The 24,532-nt window shown below is 39.5% G+C and overlaps 2 protein-coding genes and 2 long non-coding RNA genes across 4 annotated transcripts; 2 read left to right on the top strand and 2 right to left on the bottom strand.

Annotated features, from left to right (window-relative positions):
* Positions 1-2,225: 2,225 nt before the first annotated feature.
* On the bottom strand, positions 2,226-4,420 carry lto1 (LTO1 maturation factor of ABCE1). Its single transcript, NM_001304136.1, is given in 5 exon segments — positions 2,226-3,041; positions 3,239-3,356; positions 3,459-3,529; positions 4,021-4,126; positions 4,294-4,420. Coding segments are annotated over 5 exon segments (426 nt in total). The 5' UTR covers positions 4,347-4,420; the 3' UTR covers positions 2,226-2,963.
* A 9,757-nt stretch (positions 4,421-14,177) lies between these two features.
* LOC114828787 lies at positions 14,178-16,106 on the bottom strand. The gene is made up of 2 exons (XR_003777173.2): positions 15,656-16,106; positions 14,178-15,209 (listed from the first exon to the last, which is right to left on the bottom strand). It is a non-coding gene; the product is annotated as an uncharacterized LOC114828787 (long non-coding RNA).
* A 37-nt stretch (positions 16,107-16,143) lies between these two features.
* Positions 16,144-17,400, top strand: LOC109616541. The gene is made up of 3 exons (XR_002197733.3): positions 16,144-16,218; positions 16,842-17,005; positions 17,099-17,400. It is a non-coding gene; the product is annotated as an uncharacterized LOC109616541 (long non-coding RNA).
* A 1,519-nt stretch (positions 17,401-18,919) lies between these two features.
* On the top strand, positions 18,920-20,670 carry LOC105017546 (cyclin-dependent kinase 5 activator 1-like). Its single transcript, XM_020053223.2, has one exon. The coding sequence runs from the start codon at positions 19,464-19,466 to the stop codon at positions 20,388-20,390; it is 927 nt and encodes a 308-aa protein (XP_019908782.1). The 5' UTR covers positions 18,920-19,463; the 3' UTR covers positions 20,391-20,670.
* The last annotated feature ends 3,862 nt before the right edge of the window (positions 20,671-24,532 follow it).

Raw genomic sequence — 24,532 nt, 5'->3', positions numbered from 1 at the left:
AACCAGGTTATTTTTCAAGAGTTTGTTTTTCAATTGAATTGTTCACGTTATAGGTCACATTAAAGGTGGAAAAAGTTCTGACATGATTTATCTTTGACATTTTAACAGGGGTGTGCAGACTTTTTATATCCACTGTATGTGCCATATAATATATATATCACTAAAATAGGTTCTGAGAACTATAATAGGTTTTCATATTGGGACATCTAAAGGAACTCCATCTGATGAGTCCAAATTTGAGATTTTTTTGTTCCAGACGCCATGTCTTTGAGATGCAGAGTAGGTGAACTGATGATCTCCGCATGTGTGGTCCCAATCGAAAAGCATGGAAGAAGAGGTGTGATGGTGTGGGTGTGCTTCGCAGCCTCCTGTCAGTTAAAGGGCTATTTGACCAAGGAGGAGCTTAATGGTGCTGCATCAGATGACCTGGCCTCACCAATCACCTGACCCCAACCCAACTGAGATGATTTGGGATGAGTTGGACCGCAGAATGAAGGAAAAACATGCTTATGTAGGAACTCCAAGACCTTTCAGGTGACTACCTCACGAAGCAGGTTGAGGGACCTCCAAGAGTGTACAAAGCAGTCAAGGCAAAAGGTGGCTATTTTGAAGAATCTACAACATGAAATGTATTTTTATTTGTTTAACACTTTTTGGTAACTACATGATTCCATGTGATATTACATAGTTTGTATGTCTTGACCATCCTTTTATAATGTGAAAAATAGTAAAATTTACTATTGTCCAAACTTGACCAACACTCTATATGCACACAACAGCAACATGCCTGATCATACTGTAACAAAACTTGGAACATACAGCTCCGGAATAAATTAGGAGACCACTGCACCTTTTAGTTTCCTTTCCAAAAAAGTTGAAAAGGAAAGTTTTGAATGACAAACAAAAGCATTCAATTTGCAGTGGTTTCTTAATTTTAACCGTTCTGTTCCTCATTCAAAACCTTCCTATTCGACTTTTTTGGAAAGAAAAAGGTGCAGTGGTCTCTTAATTTTTTCCGGAGCTGTATGTTCAGAAACATGAACTGACCAAACAATGGCAAGAAATGTTCAAACAACCACACAGTGGCGCTATTGAGCCTTGCCCCATTTGCAAGATCACTACTAACCCCGTTTGATGTAGAGCCTTGACGTTATGAGTCTTATTGGCAAAACATTTCCATTGTGAGGAGTTCCACCTATGTTACAACCTACAATACTCAAGGTAAAATGGGGTGGGCATGGCCAGCTTCCAAAGTCGGCCACTGTGGTGGCTTATTACAGAACCATCATGTGATCAATTTGCATGGCATTCCATCAGAAGTTGCGGCCCTTGGGCCCATACAACAATTTAATGTTTGGACCTATCTATCTCATGGGTATTATCTCATGGGAATTTGCAAAAAAATAAATCCCTTTTTTGGCAGGGAATAATAATAGCCAACACTAACATTAGGGTTTCAGGAGTGATCTGCTGAAGCTCTAATAAACTATGAATTGGCAGTAACCATGTGCCAGCTATAAACCTGGTCTGACAATTAGCACATTGATATTTGATTTTTCAAAGCATCACAATGACAAATAACAGTTCCGAAGAAGCGAAATAGTCAGTGCCGAAATGCTTTAACAAAAATTTAAAATCTTTGCCATTGTGGCTCAATGCCGCAAAGGCACAGCCTAATCAATTGCCACAGAATTGAATCAGCACCTCTGTGACCCAGTCCCAACAAAACCCATATGTTGTGAACGTTAACAAAGCTGAAAGGTATGGCAGGGGTGCAATTTGGAAACCTCTTGTATCCAAGGCCAACACACAAAGACACATAACTTGGCATAAGGAGCAGAAAACCTGGAGCTCAGAGGAATGGAAAATATGGTCTGATCGCTCAAGGTCACCCTACCCTACATTCAGGCAGGTTAACATTTAGAAAAGGATGTCTAAGGATGTCTGCTAGCAACTTCAGCTTAGTGTCTAGACATAATTTAAAGTCTATAATATCAGGCAAAGTGCAAAATTCAAAGGGGAAATTCTAGAATACCTTGTGGTTGATTCAAAAATACCCTTTAAAGAGTTTTAAAATTCTGCTCAGTGTCCAACGGGTATTCAGTGGTGTCATTGTATATTATGCTTTCGTGTGGCATCTGAGGTTTCATTTAGATGATATAATATGTTCTTGACAAATATTTCATGAGAGAAGTGTGGAAATTAAATGATATGGGATGGGTTCTGAAAAGTGTGTTTATTGTTTTGAGAAAATGCAGAAAACATTCAGGAAATGTGCATCAGCATTTGTGAAAAACTGAGTAATTGAGCAGACACTTATCCACAGTGACATGTGCATACCATACCATGTGTTACAAGCTCCATGTGCATACCATACCATGTGTTACAAGCTCCATGTGCATACCATACCATGTGTTACAAGCTCCATGCTATTACCAAGTGAGCTAGAGGATGTTTTTTTCTCCCTTCCATTTAAATTGTCGAATTTACACATTTCCCTTGTCACCTTTTACAATTTCTACATGGGGGGGGGCTTAAATTAAAGTATCTTTTTTTAATTTATCACCACAACACCAGCCAGCAGTTTTTGTGTGTTCACAGCACTGTCAGAGTTGCCATTTGAAACAAGCAACAGAACCCTCAAGTCCAACTGATCCACTGCTAGGCCGATGAGCACCATTCAGGTCACCATGTTCCCATTGGCACCACACACATCAACAACACTGAAGTCTCAACAGCTGATATCCCTACCTTTGTTATTCGAAAACAGCAAGACTCTACGCTTCACCTTCAAAAGTCTGTGACCTTTGCCATACGCCACAGATTGACTTTAGACCTATTTATCAGGCCCACATCCAGGTTGTTCCTCCGCCAAAAAGCAGTGTTGCTTCGAACGGAAAGACTACATTAGAAGAACCCTGTTCAGACCTCCCAGTCTTCGACATCAGGGCCACATGTACCCTTCAGAAGGACATCCCTCCAGAACCCCCTGACTTTACATAATCACTAAAGTCTGTCGGCACATTTAACAGAGAGCAGACCTAAAGGAGAAGAGATTCAAACGATCAGATCCAATCAGTAGACATAAAAATAAAAGCACAAAAAACAGCTAACCAGTGGTCAGTTTAGGTCAAGGATAAAGAATATGAACGTTTACTTTGGAAAATGGCTGAGTCAACCATTGGTTTGTTTCAGATTGTCTATTCACACAGTTGACTTTTAAGTGAGATGACCCTACCTGTCTAAACTTGGCTCGAACCTTCTCCATGTCTTCCTGGAGATTTTCAAATTGAGGATCTTTATGAGGAAACTTCTGAATCAACCCAAGTAGAGATTCTAAAGCTTTCAGTCTTTTTCTGAAAAATGCATTAGACAAATGATTAACTTTTCGTATTAGCATGAAATTCATCAGGAAGTGGTCTACACGTTTTATTAATGTAGCCTCATGTAGGTCCAACCTGGCTTTCGCATCAACGTTGTTCTGAAGGAGGCATTTCCAAGTGATTCCAAATCCATAATAGAAGGAAACCTATCAAAAGAAGTTAGTGGTTTTGAAAGCTATATGTATTAGTAAGAAATGTGGTGAAATTATATATATTTTAATATATTTGTTTTCATGTAAGTTTATGTATAACTACAACAGAGTAGCCTCGACTGCCATGACTTGCCATTTTTACTCAGGTGTTTTGACTAGAAGGTATAGAGCAGGACTGCTCAAACAAGTTCCTGGAATACTACCATCCAATGTTCTCTATTAAGCCCGAGTCTAACAAATGATTCACGTAATTAGTTGAATAAAAAACGAAATAAGGTAAGTTACGACGGGGGTTTGAGGGAAAACTTACAAGATGGTAGCACTCCAGGAACAGGGTAAGGTTGAGCATCCCTGGTTTGATGCCAGAATGGACATTAGAACTTACGCAGCAGGTTTGTTAAAAATATAGATTATATATTTTTTGTTGTTTACATGCATTTTACACAAGTATCCCATCTAAACATTACCATTGCCAGAAAACGTACCTCCATGGAAAGCTTGGCGCCATGTGATGCCCCATGTTTACGACCATCAATCATTCCTTGCCGCGTGCCTTCATTGAACCCTTCGCGGTAACCCTCTACATGGAACCTGAAATCATTAAGAACGCATACGGTGATCGCGGAACTACACCTACAATGCTAGCTAGTAAGCTAACTAACAAAACAGCAAGGCATCATGCTGGTAACCTAGCATAGTCACCTCTCTATTCTGGCTAGTTATCTATGTAAACAAATGCAAGGCAGTGTATAGCCTACCTGTCGTCAGCCATCACAATACAGTCAAATAAATCGTCACTTTCGCGGGACATATTAATAGAGTAGTTAGTTGTTTGTCTATGAAAAATATTGCTTTTTAGTTGTCTAGCTCAGAGCAATCGCATCTGTAAACTTCCGCTTTCATCTACCGGTGTCTCCCGGGTGACTAGATCCAGCAATGCTTTCATTGGACAGCTCAGAGGTTAACTTGCGCATATCTGCCATCTACTGTATTGGAGTGTTCTTTTCAATTTCTTCAGTAGATTTTAATGGCGAAACACAACAAATGATTTGTTCATACAGATGAATCAAAAAAATAAAATAAATAAAGATTCTCTAAATACAGGCAAAAGGGGTCATTGCCCCTCCAGATGGAATCTGTGCCCCCCCAGTTTTGTTTCCCTATAAACACTGCAAATGGTACATGAATTAGATATGCCCCCTCATTTATAAAAATTTTCCCCTCCGTCAAATACTCCTGCAGACAGGCCTGTATGCATCTGTGGGCCTATGTATGACAATCCTGATTCTAGCTTCCTAAAGGACTAGGCTAACCCGACAAAAGATTACAAAGATGCCAGAAAATACAGAAAACAAACAAATATATTTATTTTATGTCAATGAATGAGAAACATAAAAAAGCACTGAGGATTACAATTCGCTTATGTTTGTCCATACATTCTGTGAATATGTAGATCAATCACACAGGCTTTAGCTGGTTTCTCTAATATGGTTTTAAACAAATCGCTGTTACAAGGTGTAGTTGAAATAATTATAGTAAAACATTGTCACTGTGAATCATAGAAGAAAAGTTCCAGTTTAAGCCTACACTGAATAGTTCATCTAGCAGCCTATACTCATGAGGGCGCCAGAAGACTAAAAAAACATTGATAGCTTTTGAAAATGTGGTTTTGTTCATCCACCAAACAAAAACATCTAGTGCTGTTTAAAGGTCAAGCACAGGAGGAACTTACATCTAATGATGCAACATTGTGAAAGTGATATCCCAAAAGATTCAAGGGGGGAACATGGTGTTTGCTATTAGCTTGTGCTACATGTTTAATTGTACTGAAGGTATCTACACCTACAGTCCCTTATTCAGGGCTTGGAATATGGCCAGTGAAGAGGGCTAGTTTGCCAAAGACAAGTAAGATCCCACCATTGAAACCCGGACAACCTAAGCTAGGCACAGCCATGCACATCTAGACACATCATATATATGTACTAAGATAATGAAGAACACAATTCATATACAAAAATGTATTAATAAGGAGGGACACTAGTTGAAACCTTTTCTCAAAAGTTTGGGGTCTCTTAGAAATGTCACTGTTTTCCATGAAAATATAAATTAAATTAGTTTGAATATGAAATATAGCAATATTAATAGGTAATATAGTTACTGACTAGGTTAGAAATAATTATTTTTAATTGAAGTAATAATTGTGTTCTTAAAACTTTGCTTTCAAAGAATCATCCATTTGCAGCAATTAGAGCCTTGCAGACCTTTGGGATTTTGTTGAGGTAATCTGAAGAGATTTCAACCCATCCTTCCTGAAGCAGCTCCCACAAGTTGGATTGGCTTGAAGCTGCTCCCACAACAGCTCAATAGGTTTGAGATCCAGTGACTGTACTGGCTACTCCATTATAGACAAAATACCAGCTGACTTCTCCCTAAATAGTTCTTGCATAGTTTAGAGCTGTGCTTTGGCTCATTGTCCTAATGTAGGAGGAAAGTGGCTCTGATCAAGTGTTGTCCACATGGTATGACATGGCGTTGCAAAATGGAGTGATAGCCTTCCTTCCTTCAAGATCCCTTTTACCGTGTACAAATCGTCCACTTTGCCACCACCAAAGCACCCCCAGTGTCAGTAAGGTACGGTGTTGCGGGAGTAAGGAACCAGGTGCAGGCAGGGGTAGTCGGTGTAGTTCTTTAATTGATTTAAACAAACACCGAGCACAAACAAAACACAATGAAAGAAAAGGGCTGACTTAAGCAGCAAAACGAACTTAGGAAACAGGTATAATGAACTTACAAGTAACAACAACAACAATGATCCACCATGTGGGGAGCAGAGGGGAAACATTTAAACAAATACTAATGAGTAGATAGGGACCCGGTGTGCATGATTAAGACATGTGAAAAAACAATTCCGGGATGTGTTCATATGTGATGGGAAGTGAGAGTGCACGGAACGGTGGCACTGCTGCTCACCGTACCGTGACACCCAGACCATCTCATTGCCTCCACTACGCTTGACAGATGGCCTCAAGCACTCCTCCAGTGTCCTTTCATTTGGTCTGTGTCTCATGAATGTTCTTTATTATGATCCAAGCACCTCAAACTCCATAACACTTTTCCAATCCTCCTCTGCCCAGTGTCTGTGTTCTTTTGCCCATCTTAATCTTTTCTTTTTATTGGCCAATCTGAGTTATGGCTTTTTCTTTGCAACTCTACCGAGAAGGTCAGAATCCCGGAGTCACCTCTTCACTGTTGACCATTGAGACTGGTGTTTTGCAGATAATATTTCATGAAGCTGCCATTTGAGGACCTGTGAGGTGTCTGTTTCTCAAGCTACACACTCTAATGTATTTGTTCTCTTGCTCAGTTACGCACTGAAGCATCCCACTCCTCTTTCTAATCTGGTTACAGCCAGTTTGTGCTGATCTACCAAGGGAGTAGTACACAGCTTTGTGCATGATTTATATTTTCTTGGCAATATCTGGAATAGCCTTCATTTATCAGAATAGACATGTAACGGTTGATGAGGCATGCACACAAGCACAGGGAGAACGGAGGACATTTAATAACAGAACTTGAATTATAACAAAAGAAACACTACACATCTAGACAGGACTGAACAGAACAACCCAAATAAAAGGCCTACGCCTAACACAGACCAACAAGACACACTGGGAAAGGAGGAACTTAAATAGGAAAAGTGATTAGGGAAACAGGTGAGGGCGATAAACAACAAAACCAGTGTCTTTGATCCAAATGAGGGAGAGAGAGCATTGGATCTCTCTGGCAAGCGCAGTTCCAGGACGTGACAGTAACACCCCCCCCAAAAGTGTGGCTCCAGCCGAAAGACACAGGGAGGGAGGGGGGCTGACAGGTCTAAAGGCAGCACCAGCCAAACCCGTACAGAAAAGGGCTCCGTGAGCAACCAGAAGAGCCGACCCCAAAGACGAGAACCAGAAGGGGCCGGCTGTGGCTTTGCCCCAGGACTGGACAGTGGGAACGGTGAAGGAACTTCTGTGGCACTCTCCTCTTCAGCAGCAGCAGGAGCCGATGGTCTTCTTTGGAATTCCAGATCCGCCTCCGTGGGGGTCCTGCGACGGAGCCGGCACACTGTAGCACACTCAGGCACCCCTCATGACCGGCCAACCCGGTCGCTGCACCCACTGTCATAGCTCCCCCTCAAATAAAACATTTAGGGGTAACCATCCACCAGAAACGTACCTTCTCTCCTGGGTCCTCCATTCACTCTCTGCGTCCTGGTTTTGTCGGTCTTTTAGTAATGTATAAAACATGGCAGGACACAAGGCTGCCATGCCAGAACGTGACAAGACTGATGAGTTTCAGAAGAAAGTTTTGTTTCTGGCCATTTTGAGCCTGTTATCGAACCTACAATTGCTGATGCTCTAGAAACCCAAACCACTCTGAAGGCAGGTTTATTGCTTCATTAATCAGTACAACAGTTTTCAGCTGTGCTAACATAACTGCAAAAGGGGTTTCTAATGATCAATTAGCCTTTTAAAATGATCAACTTGGATTAACAAACACAATGTTCCTTTGGAACATAGGACCAATGGTTTCTGATAATGTACACCTATGTAGATATTCCATTAAAAATGTACAGCTAAAAAGATTTACAGCTACAATACTCATTTACAACATTAACATTGTCTACATTGTATATCTATTATTTTCTATATACTGTTATTTTAATGGATAAGAAAATATATTTCTTTCAAACACACAGACAGTTCTAAGTGACCCCAAACTCTTGAACAGTAGTGTTGTCACTAGGAAAAAACATTTCAATATTTGTCAAATACCAGTAATATGGAACTGGCTTTGAGGTTTGAGGTTGAGTTTGAGTGCCTTCAGAAAGTATTGAGACCCATTCACTTTTTTTTCCATTTTGTTGTGTTATAGGCTTTATTCATAGCTTAGTAAATGTACACTACCGTTCAAAAGTCAAAAATGTAGATATACATTTTGTTAAACAAAACTATTCCATTATTAATTTTTTATCTCCAAATGTGCAAATGTGTATGCATTAATTTTAGAGTACATTAACTCATTAAACTGTGTGAAAAATGTAGGTTATCAAAAAGAGTGACCAGAAGTGTATTGTTTGCTATCAATCTACAATTGATTGGAGATATCCTGTGACAAATTCAATTCATTAGACTGGATTAAGAAAGTCACACAAACTGTAATTTTGGTGCGGGAAAATTAAAAATTAAAAACTCTATAACCTGGTTGCATAAGTGTGCACACCCTTAAACTAATACTTTTTTGAAGCATCTTTTGATTTTATTATAGCACTCATTCTTTTTGGATAGAAATCAGAGAAAAAAACACGTAATGACAACCAAGGAACTCTCAGTAGACACTTTCATTATATTAGCATGGCACATCTTGAGGTGGCAATATTTGCCTACTCTTCTTTGCAAAAGCGCTCCAAATCTGTCAGATTGCAAGGACATCTCCTGTGCACAGCCCACTTCAGATCACCCAACAGATGTTTAATTGGATTCAGGTCTGGGCTCTGGCTGGGCCATTCCAAAATGTTAATATTTTTCTGTTGAAGCCATGCTTTTGTGGATTTGGATGTGTGCTTTGATTCGTTGTCGTGTTGAAAGGTTATAAGAGGGTATGCATACTTATGCAACCAGGTTAGTATAAGGTTTTTATTTTTCATTTTTCCCCCTTGAATATTTCAGTTTTTTTTCAATTGAATTGTTCACATTATAGGTCACATTTAAAGTGAAAAAAGTTCATCTATGGACATGGTGCGTAGGTCCTTTTATATCCACTGTAACGTCCATTACTTCACAGTGTATTTCAGAGAAAAAAACACGTAATGACAACCAAGGAACTCTCAGTAGACACTTTCATTATAAGGGTAACACTTTCATTATATGGGTAACACTTTCATTATATGGGTAACACTTTCCAAAAAAAGGTTAAAAAAAACTAACATTAACAAATACAGATAACATGAACGAATGATGAACAAAGATATAAACAAACGGTTAATAATCATAACCCTTATTTAATATTTGGCTTACAAATGATTACGGTCATGTTGACACAGGACATATTGTTTTTTGCAAGAACACACTGTCTGTACTATAATTTATTATTATTGGTACAGGACATCCATTTATGTAGCTAGTTGTTTGCATGAACAATAGGCTAAGTAATATAAACTATTAATAAGACTGTTACACATGCAGGTATCCTGTACTGTATGTGTATTTGGGAGTACAGGAGGGGTCTGAGTAAGCAGTTTTGAGGGGCTCCAATGCTCAGGGTCAGTGCAGAGGATGTGAGGTTGCCCATTCTCCCCCTCCTTGGGTCTGCCTGTCAGGATGTCCAGGATCCAATTGAAGGGACGTGTTAAGACCCAGGGTCCTGAGCTTAGGAACAAGCTTAGCAGGCACAGATGTGTTGAATGCAGAGCTGTAGTCCACGGCAGTATCCTTATATGTATGTGTTAGGTCATTAAGTTTGTCATTGTTAAGGTAGGATTATTCATCACTTTACTTAAGGGGACACAAAATAATTACCTAATATGTGTAAAATACCTTCATGTTAGCCAGCTAACAGGAATTATTTAATCGCTAACCCTTACAGTGGAACAACTGCAAAGTTCCAAAACAATACAGTAACACAATTCAATTTTATAAATCCTTAGTATATTGTCAGGAGTGTTGTCTTCGAAAATAAAAATGTTAAAAAAAAGGACTGCACCACCATCATGGCATTTTATATTCAATGTGGGTTTTCTGTCAAGTTCATAGTTATAAATGTACTATTCCCAATCCCCAATCCATACACTCTAATAGGTAAGTTACCAAACGGTATCCAAACTTCTAGTGTACAAATGATAAATGTCTGAGGAGACTACAGGTCAGTACAAAGTGATAGACAGACTTGCAAGAAAGTTGAAATAAGGAATATCTCAGGCTCACCAAACCATTTTTTTTTTTAACATAAACTGAAAGGGGCAATATGTATGATATTTACTGCTCTACTATGCCTACATTCAAGCAAAAGCAAACAGTAAACCAGGCAAGCCTAGTTCAGCCGACCCACAATAGCAAGGATTGTCCTCTTGAGATTCAAACCTGGGTCAGCCACGGGAAAGGCTGTATCACTAACCACTACACCACAGAGCACTATGTTCAAGGGGTGTCAGTATAGCCTCTTGTGTCTATCCTGAACAAATCCTTTTTTGCCACTGGCTGTTTTAATAGTTAATTGGCCATTTGTGAATGATATTGATACAATTAAGCTGACTAACGTTTCTTACTAAGTTTACACTTAATAGTTATGTTTACATTTATATAATGGGTGGGACAAATCATAGTTATCCTCAGGATGGGCAGGTCATGTCCCCCCTGTCCCCCCCAGGATTTCCGCCTATGTCTCCCATAATCTCAAGTGAGATTTGTCACTATATGGGGAAAACCTGGTTTGATTTAACACAATTATAATCACCGTCGTGACACCGCTTATACAGGACTGTGGTGGTTAGGGTAAGTGAAGCCAGCTAACGAAAATAAATCCTGGGCATGTTGAACTTGATTCGTAGCATAGGCCTCAGAAATTTGGAGTGATAGTGGTGATCCTCAAGTTGGAAGTATTTAACTAATCTAGACAGACGTTACAGTGCAATAAAAAAAGCACCCACAACTGCTCGATCATCTTATTTCTCCAACCTGATTGAGCTGTACAAAAACAATCCAAAATGTATCTTTGATACAGTTACAAAGTTAACGAAAAACCAATGCTCAACAAGTGGGTCTTCACTTCAGCAGTAATGAATACAGGAACTTTGATTAAAAGATCATCACCATTAGAAAGCAAATAACAGAATCCTCCTTAAATAGGTATAGTCCTCAAATTCTAAGTTGTCCTGAGAATGCCCAGAACTTCCTTGACCTGGTATAAATGATCCCACTATATTTGTTTTATCCTGTATTGCTCAACACGTCCACTATTAGTAATGTGTTCTAAACCCACCAATTGTCAGCTAGACACTATTCCAGCAAAACTACTTAAGGAGCTACCTTCCCGTTCAAACGTCCCGTTCCTCTCAAAAATCTTAGAAAAATCTGTTTCCCAACAACTAAATGCCTTCCTGAAGACAAATAACATGCATGCAATGCTCCAATCTGGTTTCAGACCCCATCATAGCACTGAGACTGCACTAGTGAAAGTGATAAATGACCTTCTAATGGCCTCAGACTCCGCATCCGTCCTGTTGCTTCTTGTTCTTAGTGCTGCCTTTGACACTATTGATCACTCCCTTCTCTTGGAGAGATTGGAAACCCATATTGGGCTACGCCATCATGTTCTAGCCAGGTTTAAATCTTATTAAACCAGGCTAAAGAGATATCAGTTTGTATGTGTGGATGGCCTGTCCTCTGAGAAATCAAAATAATGTTTTTGTGTTCCTCAAGCTTTGGGACCAATATTGTTTTCTCTATATATGCTGCCTCTGGGTGATGTTATCCGGAAACACATTGTCAACTTTCACTGTTGTGCTGATGACCCATATTGGTATATTTTGATGGAGAAGCCCCTGTAGATGTATTGATTGTATAAGTTAGTGAACTGTTGTAAGCTGTTGTAACCAATGAAACAAAATATTAATTGTTTGTAATATGAGCTAAAACGGAAGGTGCAAGTAGGAGAATAGGAAACCCTGTTCAAGCGGTTGCCGGGGAGAGAAAGATTTAGTATGTCTGTCTTTTGAGAAACAGGACACAGGTTAGAGACACACACACATAGTCGGACAGACAACACAGAAACCACAAGGGGGGCAAGGGGGTACTTGCATTTATCCTATAAGGAATAGAACTGGGATTGGGCCAATGGCACACTTGCTTTGTAACTTAACGCCTCTATCTTTTGGGCGTAGTAGAAGTATAAAATGATGTTTTGACTGTTGATCCTTAGACATTGTGCGGCGACACCTTGTCTCCAAAAGCTTTTGTAATAAACGGAATATACGATACGATAATTGACGTGACTCCTGGTGTTTTATTCTCCTTTCCAACAAACCAACTCGGGGAAGTGTTAGACTTCCACACCCCCAAATGAAGTACTTTGGAAGGATATGTTTCATATAGGAAGTGGATGACGTAGAATTATTTGCATTAAAACTGATAAAAAACAGAAATACTTGTTTTAAGACCCAAGAAACAAAGAGTTTGGTTGGCATATCTCAGTGAACCTCGACGGTTATATTGTCGTATCCCAAAAAACTGTGAGAAACCTTTGCGTTAACCTCGGATAGGTCCACAGTGTCACTGGACCCCTGTCTCAGCCCCGAGGTCTTAGGATGCTATATTATCATGTACTAGCTCTCAAGCCCTTCTGATGTTATAAATTGCAAGTTTACTGCTAATTCGAACCTTTTGGCAAACTGTCGATTTGAGTGAGAAGGAGATGCGAAAGTGTCTGATCATATTTCATGAAAAATATATACTTTTGACTTTGAGCTGGTGTAATAGAACCCTGCATGATAATATAGCATCCTAAGACCTTGGGGCTGAGAGGGGGGTCCAGTGATACTGTGGACCTATCCGAGGTTAACCCTGGACAGGGCCCAACAGGCAGCAGGGTCAGTTCTCCTTCTCCTTCTCCATTAATCTAGGGAATGTGCTCTCTAAATTTTACTTGTATCCTGCTCCAATTAAATTAGGAGGACATGAGGTCTTGGCCCACACCTCCGGAGTACCAGGCTCGAAAGACTTGTAGCTGTCCCTGTCCTAAGTCCTCCTGGTTGTGTTATAGATCAGATGATACACGATGATTTCAGCTGCCATTCCACTGATCATTCCTCCCCTCCGGATTGTCCCTGTCCTTGTCCATCTGATCATGCTTCTGACCAGCATTTATTAATTACTACAATTTGTACTCTTAAAATGTTCACCCAGCACAGCCTGAAGAGGACTGGTCACCCCTCCGAGCCTGGTTTCAGCAACTTTTAGGGAGGTTTTCCTAGCCACTGTGCATCAACACTGTAGTTGCTTGCTCCTTGGTGTTTGAGACTGGACGTTTTGTACTTTGTGACAGCTGTTAATGTAGAAAGGGCATTATAAATAAATGTGATTGATTGTTTAGAGGCAGGATTCTACACAGAGTTCCCTACAAACATTAACTGCAGATGTCTTCTGGTTATTTATGCATGTATTTATGCTAGTAGTATAATAAATAATCTTACATACGGCCCCCTTTAACACTAACCTTAAAATTACAATTGTTACATATCATACATTTTTGTAAATCAAGAGGATATGATACGTTTCAAATTTGTAACATATTCTTAATTCATGTAGCACAATTAAATATACCCCAAATTAATATACCTTAACATATCATACCAAATTGTGTGTCAAAGATATATATATGTTACTTTGACTGGCATGATATTGCAAAGTATCCAACCAACAGGCCTATCTAAAAGACTAATGTAACTCTATAACAAGCTTCAATATTAGAACAAAGTCTCATAAGACGATTTAAAATGCAAATATTAACAAGCATGTGCATATACATTTAAAGGTTTGTTTTCTTTTGTAAGTTACAATGTTTACATTTTCAAGCAACATTAACCTATCATAAATTTAAGATTGGCCTGCCAAAAATGCATTTAATTATTATGAACATCATACAAATAATTGACATATTAAAAATTTTAAGACAGCATAAATTATTTCACTGTATTGTTCATGCTATACATGGAGTCCTTGATGCTTTGTTTTGTCAACTCGTGCTCAACTTGACATGCTCCTTCAAAAAGGTCATGTATTAACCTTAAGCATAAAAATCACTAAATATAAACTATAATGAAACATTAAGTTCTCACGTCATTCCATGGATATTTTAGGAGATGCAACTAAAAGTGTTTTAGGCTACCTTTAGTTAAAATGCAACATAAACAGACTTAGCTTACCCAATAAAACAGGATGTGTGCCACTCACAGTTATAGCAACTGAATATACAGTACATACAGGTATACATGTTCACATTATCTACAGGTTAAGTTTAAGAGTGAAATTATTTTCAACTTCTGTAATAACAAGCATACTTTACAGATCATATGGGGTGGTAAAAGCATAAAACAACTTATTTGATTTAGATGAAACATACTTTTTGGTTAACAACCTGTAGGCCTAATATTGAAATGATCCAGGTGAAAGAATCACTACAATCCCATCAGCAAAACTCTCTACAAAGGAAAACTTGTTTTGCTGAATCTATTCAATAACATATGAAGAAGAATGTTAAGAATGCGAAAATCTCCTATTTTTATCAAAACAACCGTGAGATTAAATGGTAGGGAAGAATCCAAATTCAACAATACTGATTATAACAGTCTTCCACACAACATCAATATTCGAGTTCAATTTGGTTTTACTTGATTAAAAATATAAAATAACAACTTCCAGTGAAGTTTTTTATTCATGCTATAACAAACAAACATCATTGTCCTTTTTATTTGGCCTACAGCTGCAGATATTTAAACCAATTACATGACTGACAACTTTAGATTGAATACAACTTTCAACTCTTGAAAGTGCTTGGTCTTCTGGGTGGTAACAGCAATTCCTCCTATTGGATTAGACTAATTTCCGTCTCCTCCCTAGTCAGACAGACAGAGTCCTCCCTAGACATAGAGAGAAGAGGGGTTAGGTTTTACACTTCTCTAACTTCAGTGACATGTTTTTCATTTAGTAACATTTCCACACAGTAGATGGACAAAGACTTTTGTTAAGACATGCGTAGTCTGAAGTAAAACTATAACTCTTAATTGGATGAATTACTGTACTAAGATATACTTATAATGCAATTGTTAATAGGTTAGGGTTTAACATGAACTAAGTTGCAGTTCGTTTTTTATCTTCAAATATTCTGTACATTCAGGGAAAACAAGAAATCAAAACGTTTATTTGGCTGTCCCTAAAAAAACTATTCTCAGAATGATTCTATGAGGACAACCCAGGATCCCATCGAAAGTCCTTTTTCTAAAAGTGTAGGCTACTCGTTTTGTTACATAAGCCTATTCATGATTATGTCAGTGATGTAATATATATACTGTATGATATGCCCTACTCGAGCTGTTTCTTGTTTTCAGATGATAGTGAGACGACCCGGGGTGGTCTGCTGTAATAGCCCATCCGTGACAAGGACCGACGAGTTGTGCGTTCCGAAATGCCTGTCTGTACACCACTGTTGTACTGCGCCATTATTTGCTTGCAAGTGGCCTGGCTGTTAGCTTGCACGATTCTTTCCATTCTCCTTCGACCTCTCTCATCAACAAGCTGTTTTCGCCCACAGGACTGCCGCTGACTGGATGTTTTTTGGTTGTTGCACCATTCTCTATAAACCCTAGACACTGTTGTGCGTGAAAAACCCAGTAAAGCAGCCGTTTCTGAGACAGTGGCACCAGCGCGTCTAGCACCGACGATCATACCACGCTCAAAATCGCTTAAATCACTCGTTTTGCCCATACTGAAGTTCAATCAAACAGTACGGTGAACTAACACTTCTATTTTCACAGCGGAACGCAAACCGGATATTGCTGGTTCTTTTTCTATCGGGATTTGTGGTGGATTTACCACCGGACGGGCCATTACCGCCACCTTCTGGGTTGTCTGAAGACAAGTGTAATTGCGGTGCGTGTTTGCCTGTCGTAGCATAGCACATTTTTATTTTATTAATATTTTTGATATCAATATATTGGTGGGGGATATTTTGAGCATATTTGAATATTGGGGGGGATGTGTCCCCCCAAATATATATTATAATTACGTACTTAGCTTACAGTAGTTGTTTTTTAGTAACCCAAAACCAGATTACAACTTTTGAGCCAGGAAGGGTAACTTGTGGGGAAAAGCCCACCTTAAGGGAAATCTGTATTTTTTTACTAAAAAAAGCAATGTTTGGTCCGATTTTTATATGAACATAGAGTTAGAGTCAGACAAATACATTTGAAAAAAAACGATTAAGCAGAATTTCTATTTCATTGCAACTATGTAAATGGGGCTGTTTTATCGCACTAATGGGTAAAATGCCCCATTTTTTTTTTACCCCTAATTTAGATTTGTTCCATATTTTAAATGGCTTCCCTCAGACACTCGTTTTCTGCCTTAGTCTCTCTGTTCCCTGATTACTTTATTGCTGATTGTTTTATCTGCATCATAAATCTTATTGAAGGTGTTTTATCCAGTTCAGCCACTGTTTCAGATATTTCACTTTCTAACTGTAGTATTCACTGTCTCGCTTACCTTCCCGGTAGATGTCACATTCATCGCCAACCCTCCATCCATGATCACATCATGGCAGCAGCCGTGGTGCACTGTCATCCCAACCAACTTCCTGTCCCAAGTAATCAGGAGTGACCCGGTATTTCAAACCCAGCTGGATGGGGCTTGTTGTTGCTGTGCACACATGCTTGCACTGGTACATTTTCTGTCACAAACTATTTCACAAACAATGCTGTCTTTTAGGCATTTGGCTTCATTACACTGACAGTATCTGACTCTGTCTTCACAGGACTGCCTGAGGTCGTGTGAGGAGCAGATTGAGGCCCTGCTGGAGTTTAGTTTGAGACAGGCACAGCAACACATCGTCTACATAGAAAAGAAAAGGATAGATGAGGAGCTGGACCTTTCCTGCACCCCACGGATGACAGGGACATCAACACTTCATTTCCATCCTCCCCATTCTTTAGTTTCTAAGACTCCAGCCTTACCAAGTGGCTATCAGGAAAAGAGGAACATCGTCAAAGCCTTGTCATCCTATAAACACACTCTGGCAAAAGCTTTGACTCCTCCCTGGTGTTACTGGGTTTTATGACTCAGCAGTATACTTTGTGTAGCATATTTCAATTTTTTTATTTTTTCGCTGACTGGATTGCTTGTGCTGGTGTTTGGCAGATAAATTAAAGTGCTTCGCTATACAGGAAATGTACTGTTCAGTATATTCAGTGTTGCTTAGTGATTTCTGTTGTTCTCACTGCCACACCTTGTTCATATTGACAGCTATGACCTGATAGCATTCGTGCCAAACCTCTACCATGCAATCCACAGTAAACATGTTTTTGTTTTGTCTTACTTTCAAAAAAAATAATATAAAAAAAACACTCTTAGTAAATATTTTCTGACTATTATAGATAAAAAAATCACTCTGAAAGACAGTAAAACAAAAAAAAGCATGTACTCCTGCTGTTAGAATTGTATTTTTTTCAGGATTTGTATGCCAATAGAGAGACAAATCGTAGTGCATATTTCAGGCTACGTTTAGCTACGTGCATATTTCAGGCTACGGTATATTAATACAATCTCATGTATCAATATTCTTTACCACTTACTGTTGTTAAGGGGATAAAGTACTTCAAAACATATTTTTTTGATTTGCCTACGTTGTAGGGCCATGTGTGGGTAATTATTTATTTTACCTTTTGATACTTAAATGCCTATAGCATTTTTATTGTTTCCTTCATCAACCAATTTTTACGCTAAACCTAAGCTATTGAAAAAAAAAATGTTTTGGGTGCGTATTGGGTAGCTAATAAAAAACTAAACGTAGCCCAAATATTCACAGAAGTATAGGAGTGGTTTTCGTGACATTATGTTTTTAAACAAAACAATTGAGGGGTACGGAAGTACCTTTTTTCCTGGGAAAACTGAACGATTTTATGCGAAGCGGGAACTGCCCTGTGAACGAGTGGGGATTTTGAGCTCTGCTGGTTAACTGCTAGTCACTGACGAGTAAACACGTCGTTACTCGGCATATAGTTTAAAAAATAATTATTATTACGACTCCTGATACAAATATTTGACTAAACACAGGATGTATTACTTTAGATTTGGATTCTCCCCCAAAAATGTGCCTCAGGAAATGAAGGACACAACATTTAGAATCCAACTTAAGTGATAATAACAAACCTTTAGACATACTCCAGGCCTATTAGTCAATTAATGACATTATCACAAATTCAAACCGAACTGTTTGATTAAAGTTAGAGATATAGTACCTTTTGTTACACAGGAAAATAAACCCCACAGTAAGTAGCCTTAACAAATCCGTTAACAAATCCCGGTTAGGTGCGCAAAATAGGTATTTGTTAATGGTTTGTGTTTCAGTACTAAGGTATTCGTGCTGTGTACATTTATTTATTGATATAATTTGATGTCTTACGACTCTGCCCACACTAATGTATACAAGCCCACACATACACATTTCTGACTACAGCGATTGGCTTGCTGGCATTAGCAGCCATAATATGTAATTTCGTTTTTAATGCATGTATGTCATAGTCGAAGCAATAATAATTGCTGATAGTGCAACACAACATTATAAACAGAATACTTTATTTCTTGGCAAACTTAAGCCTAATCATCATCATCGCAAACTGAAGTTGACATTGTGAACTTCAGACATCATCGCTTCTATGATGCTACTTTACTATGACACGTTTCAGAACGACCCATTTCAGAACCTCGGACAGTTTCGAACTACAGACGTACAAATCCTCAACAGTCAAAGCCTACGGCTGAACAACTGGTCTTTTACTTTATCAAAACTATTTAAATACATTTTCTCATACCGACGGGAAATCAGTAAGTATAATAACAATTACAGTTTCTTCATTGGTTTTATCAGTGACATTTTAGGCTATATTATTCATGGTAATGAACACTTAATACTAATTCAGATGCATTTTCAATGAACATGGGAAAATGTGTTGTATATGGTCAAATACTTTTGACTACACTCCTATAGGTATTAGTCAAAATCAGAGCACTATACAGGATAACCGTTTTAGGCCAGCTAGCGTAGGCACCCCTAACGTACCAATAATTCATTTAATATAATTAATATTGCAGCATATTGTTTCCCATAGGCACTTCTGACCATGGGATCCGCCATGTCTGTCTTAAAAAGGGAGAAGGCTGTGAACGCAATTGATAACTTAATGGAAGACCATGCAAGGAAGCACAACAAAACCCTAAAGCATTACCTTCCATGGAGAAGGTTGATGAAGAGCTCCAAGAAAGTACAGGTCAATGATAAGACCAACCAAAACAGCAATACCCCTCACAGTAATGAGAACCTGGAGCATTCTCAGTCATGCTCCAATCTGTCCGCCCTCAGCCTGGAAAGGTCTCAGTCCTGTGACAAGCCTTCAAACATCACACAGGACTCCAGCACTCCAACCCTCGTCAACAGCTCCAACAACGCCACCTCATCTGTCAAGTGGGTCCCAGTGACCGACTCCAACGCAGTCCCGGACGCTCCCCAGACTGTGATCGACCAGGCCCCCGATACACCCAAGAGGCTGGTGGCGCTCCAAGCTACAACGGGTGAACTGCTGCGCTGCCTGGGGGAGTTCCTTTGCCGGCGCTGCCCCCTGATCCAGGACATGTCCTTCATGGACCCGTTGATGTGGCTGTGGCTGATGGACCAGTATCTCCTGGTTAATGGGTATCAGAGTCAGAGCTGCATCAACCCGTCGAGCCTGGTCTTTCTCTACATGTTGTGCCGCGAGGTGGTCTCTTCTGATGTGGCCACTCTGAACGAGCTGCATGCCATGGTGCTCACCTGCCAGTACGTTACCTGCTCCTACATGGGAAATGAAATCAGCTACCCCGTAAAACCCTTCCTGGTGGAGACCTGCAGGCAGACCTTCTGGACGCGCTGTATGTCCATCTCCAATGTGTTCAGTGGCCAGATGCTCCAGATGAACACCGACCCTAACTTCTTCTGCAAGGTATTTGCTGAACTGAAGAATCAGACTCCGAAGGAGGAGAAGAGCTGTCTGTTCACCGTGTGCCGGCGTTAATGACGGGCCCGGGGTCCAACAGGGATGGGGGGAGGGTGGTTAGGGGTAGGGTAAGCTTGGATGGGAAAATGTGATTTAGTATTTGACTTCAATTGGAAGAAACATCTACAGTATGTATGTGACTGTGTAAAGGATTGAATCTCCATTCTACCATTCCCTGGCCCTTAAGTCTGCAAACACTAGTGTTTCCCTGCTGCACGGATAGGACTGGACAGTGATACTGCAAACAGAATATGCTGAATTCCATGCTGAATTTGTGTAGCTGTGGGATCATATTTGTGACTTGACAAAAGGGGTTTTGGAGGAACTAGTGGTTCTTGTGAGCTTGTTAGAACCAGTCACATGACTAAAACTGTCAATATACAAGTTACATAAAACACCCTTTGTTGTGTATTTATTCTTTAACCATTGATATTATTTGAAGACTGGTATAGCACAAGGAACTGCTCGACTATCTAATAATATTTCACACTTTGCAAGGTCATTTATAATATATACATATATATATATATTATAAATTAAATTTCACCATATATAATACTGGTTCCAGGTGCCAATGTCTGACACCTCCAGCCGGTCCAACTGTCATCAGACTACTTAAATCTGACACCCACCAGTGGTGGGGTTAGTGCCAGAGAAACATATGAAGAGAAGTACCCCCTACCTCAGGGGTGGGCATTATTTTTCACTGGGGGGCCACACTGAAAATGCCAGAGAGCATCGTGGGCCAGATTACTTTTTTAACCAACATACCTAAAAAATACACAACATAGCTAACTGTTAACTTGCATATTATATTTATGCATATTTATTTTCCATGCAACACCGTTTTTATAATTGAACTTAATTTACTTTAACAATGTTTTTTACAATTATTTTCTGTTAACAACTGTTATTATGGCAGGCAAAGGCCTAAAAAATCCCTTTTTATGGCTATTATTCAACAGAAATGTTGCAACACATATTTGCCTTAAAACTTAACTTTCAACTCAACAGGGTAAGCTACATTACATAAGGTATATTGTATAACAGTTATATAGGTATAATAGTTATTAGGGCAGACATAATCTATGAAATCACTTCTAAAGATTTTCACTCAAAGCAAATGTTGGTATAATTGCCGTCATCTAACTTCATACAGTATGTTTTGTACTACGTGCTTTTAACGACAGCGATTCCAGCAGTCCAGACCCAAGAAATCAACTTTTAGGGCTACTCACTCAATGTGAACGGGAAAGCCTCGTATATGGGCGTTGTGAGGTGAAGTCAGGAGTCATTTATGTTGAAGCAGTGTGCGGTACTGCTGCCAGATGTTCATCAGTGAGGCTGCATCTGCGCTTGGACGTGGTTGAATTGTAGCATCGGGTGACAATTTTTTTATTTCGCTGCATGCTTGCTCTGGAAGTGCCTCTGCAAATTGTACTCTTTAAAAACTGTGACGTTAGCTCAACATATTAAGCAAGTTGCTTTACCTGCAACATCTGCAAATAAATATTTTCCTGTCAATAGTTTTTTAAATACCCTGCTTTCGTTATCAACTTTTCTTAGGTTAATTTCTAGAGATCGCTAGCCATCAACTGCGTATGTACGTACAAATTATAACTTCCGCGCGTGGATTGTGGTGCTGGTCCCTACGTATCATAGCAACGCAAATACCTTGTTTCAACTTAAAGGTATTTTAAACAGACAGTATGATACTGATGTACTTATTACTAGTATTATTAGTTCTAGTTCATGACCCAGCCTTCATGACCATAGGTGAGGGTGGGAACGAAAATTGACCAGTAAATTGAGAGCTTTGCCTTCCGGCTCAGCTCTCTTTTCGTCACAACTGTGCGGTAAAGCGAATGCAATACCGCCCCCGCTGCTCCGATTCTCCGACCAATCTCCCTCTCCATTGTCCCCTCGCTCGCGAACAAGACCCCGAGATACTTGAACTCCTTTACTTGGTATAACGCCTCATTCCCTATCCGGAGGAGGCACTCCATCGGTTTCCTGCTGAGAACCATGGCCTCAGATTTAGAGGTGCTAATCCTCATCCCGACCGCTTCGCACATTATTTTTTAAAGTTTTGGATGTATCGCGGGGCGGATAGAATGATGGCCTGGGGGCCTTATCTTGCCCAGGTCTGCCCTGCCTTATACATATACTTTCTGACACCCTCCAGACAGTTCTTTGGTCTTCGCCATCTCCAAATCAGGTTGTTTTAATTTACCAGGTAAGTATTCTAAGAACACATTCCTATTTTTAGCAACAACACAGACATCCTAATGAGTCTGAATCAAGCCGTTGTTTACAAACAATGTTTGTGGTGCATCTTGGGGGAGGGGAGTCAATGGGTCCAAGGATTTTAACTCTTTTCCAGGTTGAAAGTAATGGTGGTAAAATTGTACTGATACTTTTTAGAAAGAAAATACATTCATAAAGTTCCAGCTAATTTTGTGAATAATGGTAAACAGAAAAAAACAATGCGTTCTGTGTTACTTTAAACTGTAGTAACCAAGAAAAACATCTTAAACTCAATGCAATGGTCATAATCCGTTATTGAAAGATGCATTCCATTCTTTGTAGAATGACTTTTCTATTCCAGAATAAAATGAAGCTGACACCATACAAGATGAACAGCACCCTGCAGAAGTTCCCTTACTAATTCTCTCATATTACTGAATTGGGAATTTAGCTCGGTTTGAACACTGAAACTCAACATCAATTAATGTAAAGGGGACATTTGTTGTACGTTGGGAAATAAGCCACTACAGAAGTTAAAGACTCAAGTGATACAAATGCAAAGATTAGGAAAAGGGTACAAAAAAGCGAGGACAGTTAGATGAATAATCAGGATTTGGAAGCTGTATCACACCACGAAGGCACAGCCAAGAAAAGATAGTCACAAAGAGGCCATCAATCAGTTTTCAGGATCTACAGGGTTCAGTGACTTGTAGTAGAGTAACGGTGCCCCAACCATCCATGTCAAGAGCTCTGCATACACTGGCCTGTATGAGAGGGTGGCCAGAAAGAAGGCATTACTCAAAAAGTAACATCTGAAAGCATGTCTGAACCCAGCTGTGATGTGGGAAGACAGGGCAGGGACTGGGCATCTTTTTAAAGTTGAAAGATGAATGGATGGAGCAATATAGTGGGAAGTACTGCAAAAGAACCTGCTTCAATCAGTTTTAAAACTGGAGCTTGGGAAGAGATATGTTTAGCTGGATAATGAAATCAAGTACAAGGCCAAAGCAACATTGCAGTTGCTCAAAAACAAAAAAGGTGAATGTCCAATACTGGCTCAGTCACTGTCTGGATCACAATCACTTTGACATTCTGTGTTTCTATTTGATGGCCCACAAGGGTCATCTGACTAACCTGAATTAGAAAATGTTCTGTTGTACTTTACTTTACTTGGGATTGGGCCAAAACAAGAGCATAGTCTGTGGCAGGTTGAGGATGGATCGTACAGTAGTCCTCTGTTTTGTAAAGACAGACTGTAACTGTTTGCCCCCTTATGTTTGGGAAAAGTATTTTTTCCCCAATAAAATTCATCATGGCATTTTTTTGAGGGGTTAAAATTGACCACTCAGTAATATTGGGGTTGGGAGGGTTCCATGACCCCCATGCCCTTCTTAAAATCTACACCCCTGTATTCGTTTTGATACCAAGGAACATTCCTACAGTGGTGTTGTACGACATGCTTAAGTTAAAAGCATGAGTGTTTGACAGTACTCATTGATTTATTATGCATTAAATTCCTTTGATCAGAGGTTTCTATAAAGAAAAAGGCGTTCTGCTCTAATCCTTTCCCACAGCCCTGCAATCATGAGAAGGACCAACGGTGGACAAAGGCATTGCAGCAGCAAAAACCGGCTAGCGCCCAGACTCTGTCATGGCACAGACAATGCCGTGACAGTTGTTATATTTCTCTGTTAAGTGTTTTTAGGTTCCAGTCATTCTATTTCTGTGTTCAGTGTTGTTTCATTCCTTGAGTTGATTGTTTTCAGCTTTTTCTCATTTTCAACTCCCTGTTTAATCTCCCACATACCATGTCTGTCTGTGGGTCATTGTAATGATGAGGTTCCTGCCAAGTCTTGTTGTAATAGAGTAAGTCTCTGAATTAGAGCCTTGGTTATGGTTACTCTGTGATTGTG

The sequence above is a fragment of the Esox lucius genome, chromosome 2 (genome assembly GCF_011004845.1).
Source record: "Esox lucius isolate fEsoLuc1 chromosome 2, fEsoLuc1.pri, whole genome shotgun sequence".
In the NCBI taxonomy this organism is placed as follows: domain Eukaryota; kingdom Metazoa; phylum Chordata; class Actinopteri; order Esociformes; family Esocidae; genus Esox; species Esox lucius.
This window is presented reverse-complemented; position numbering and strand designations above follow the sequence as displayed.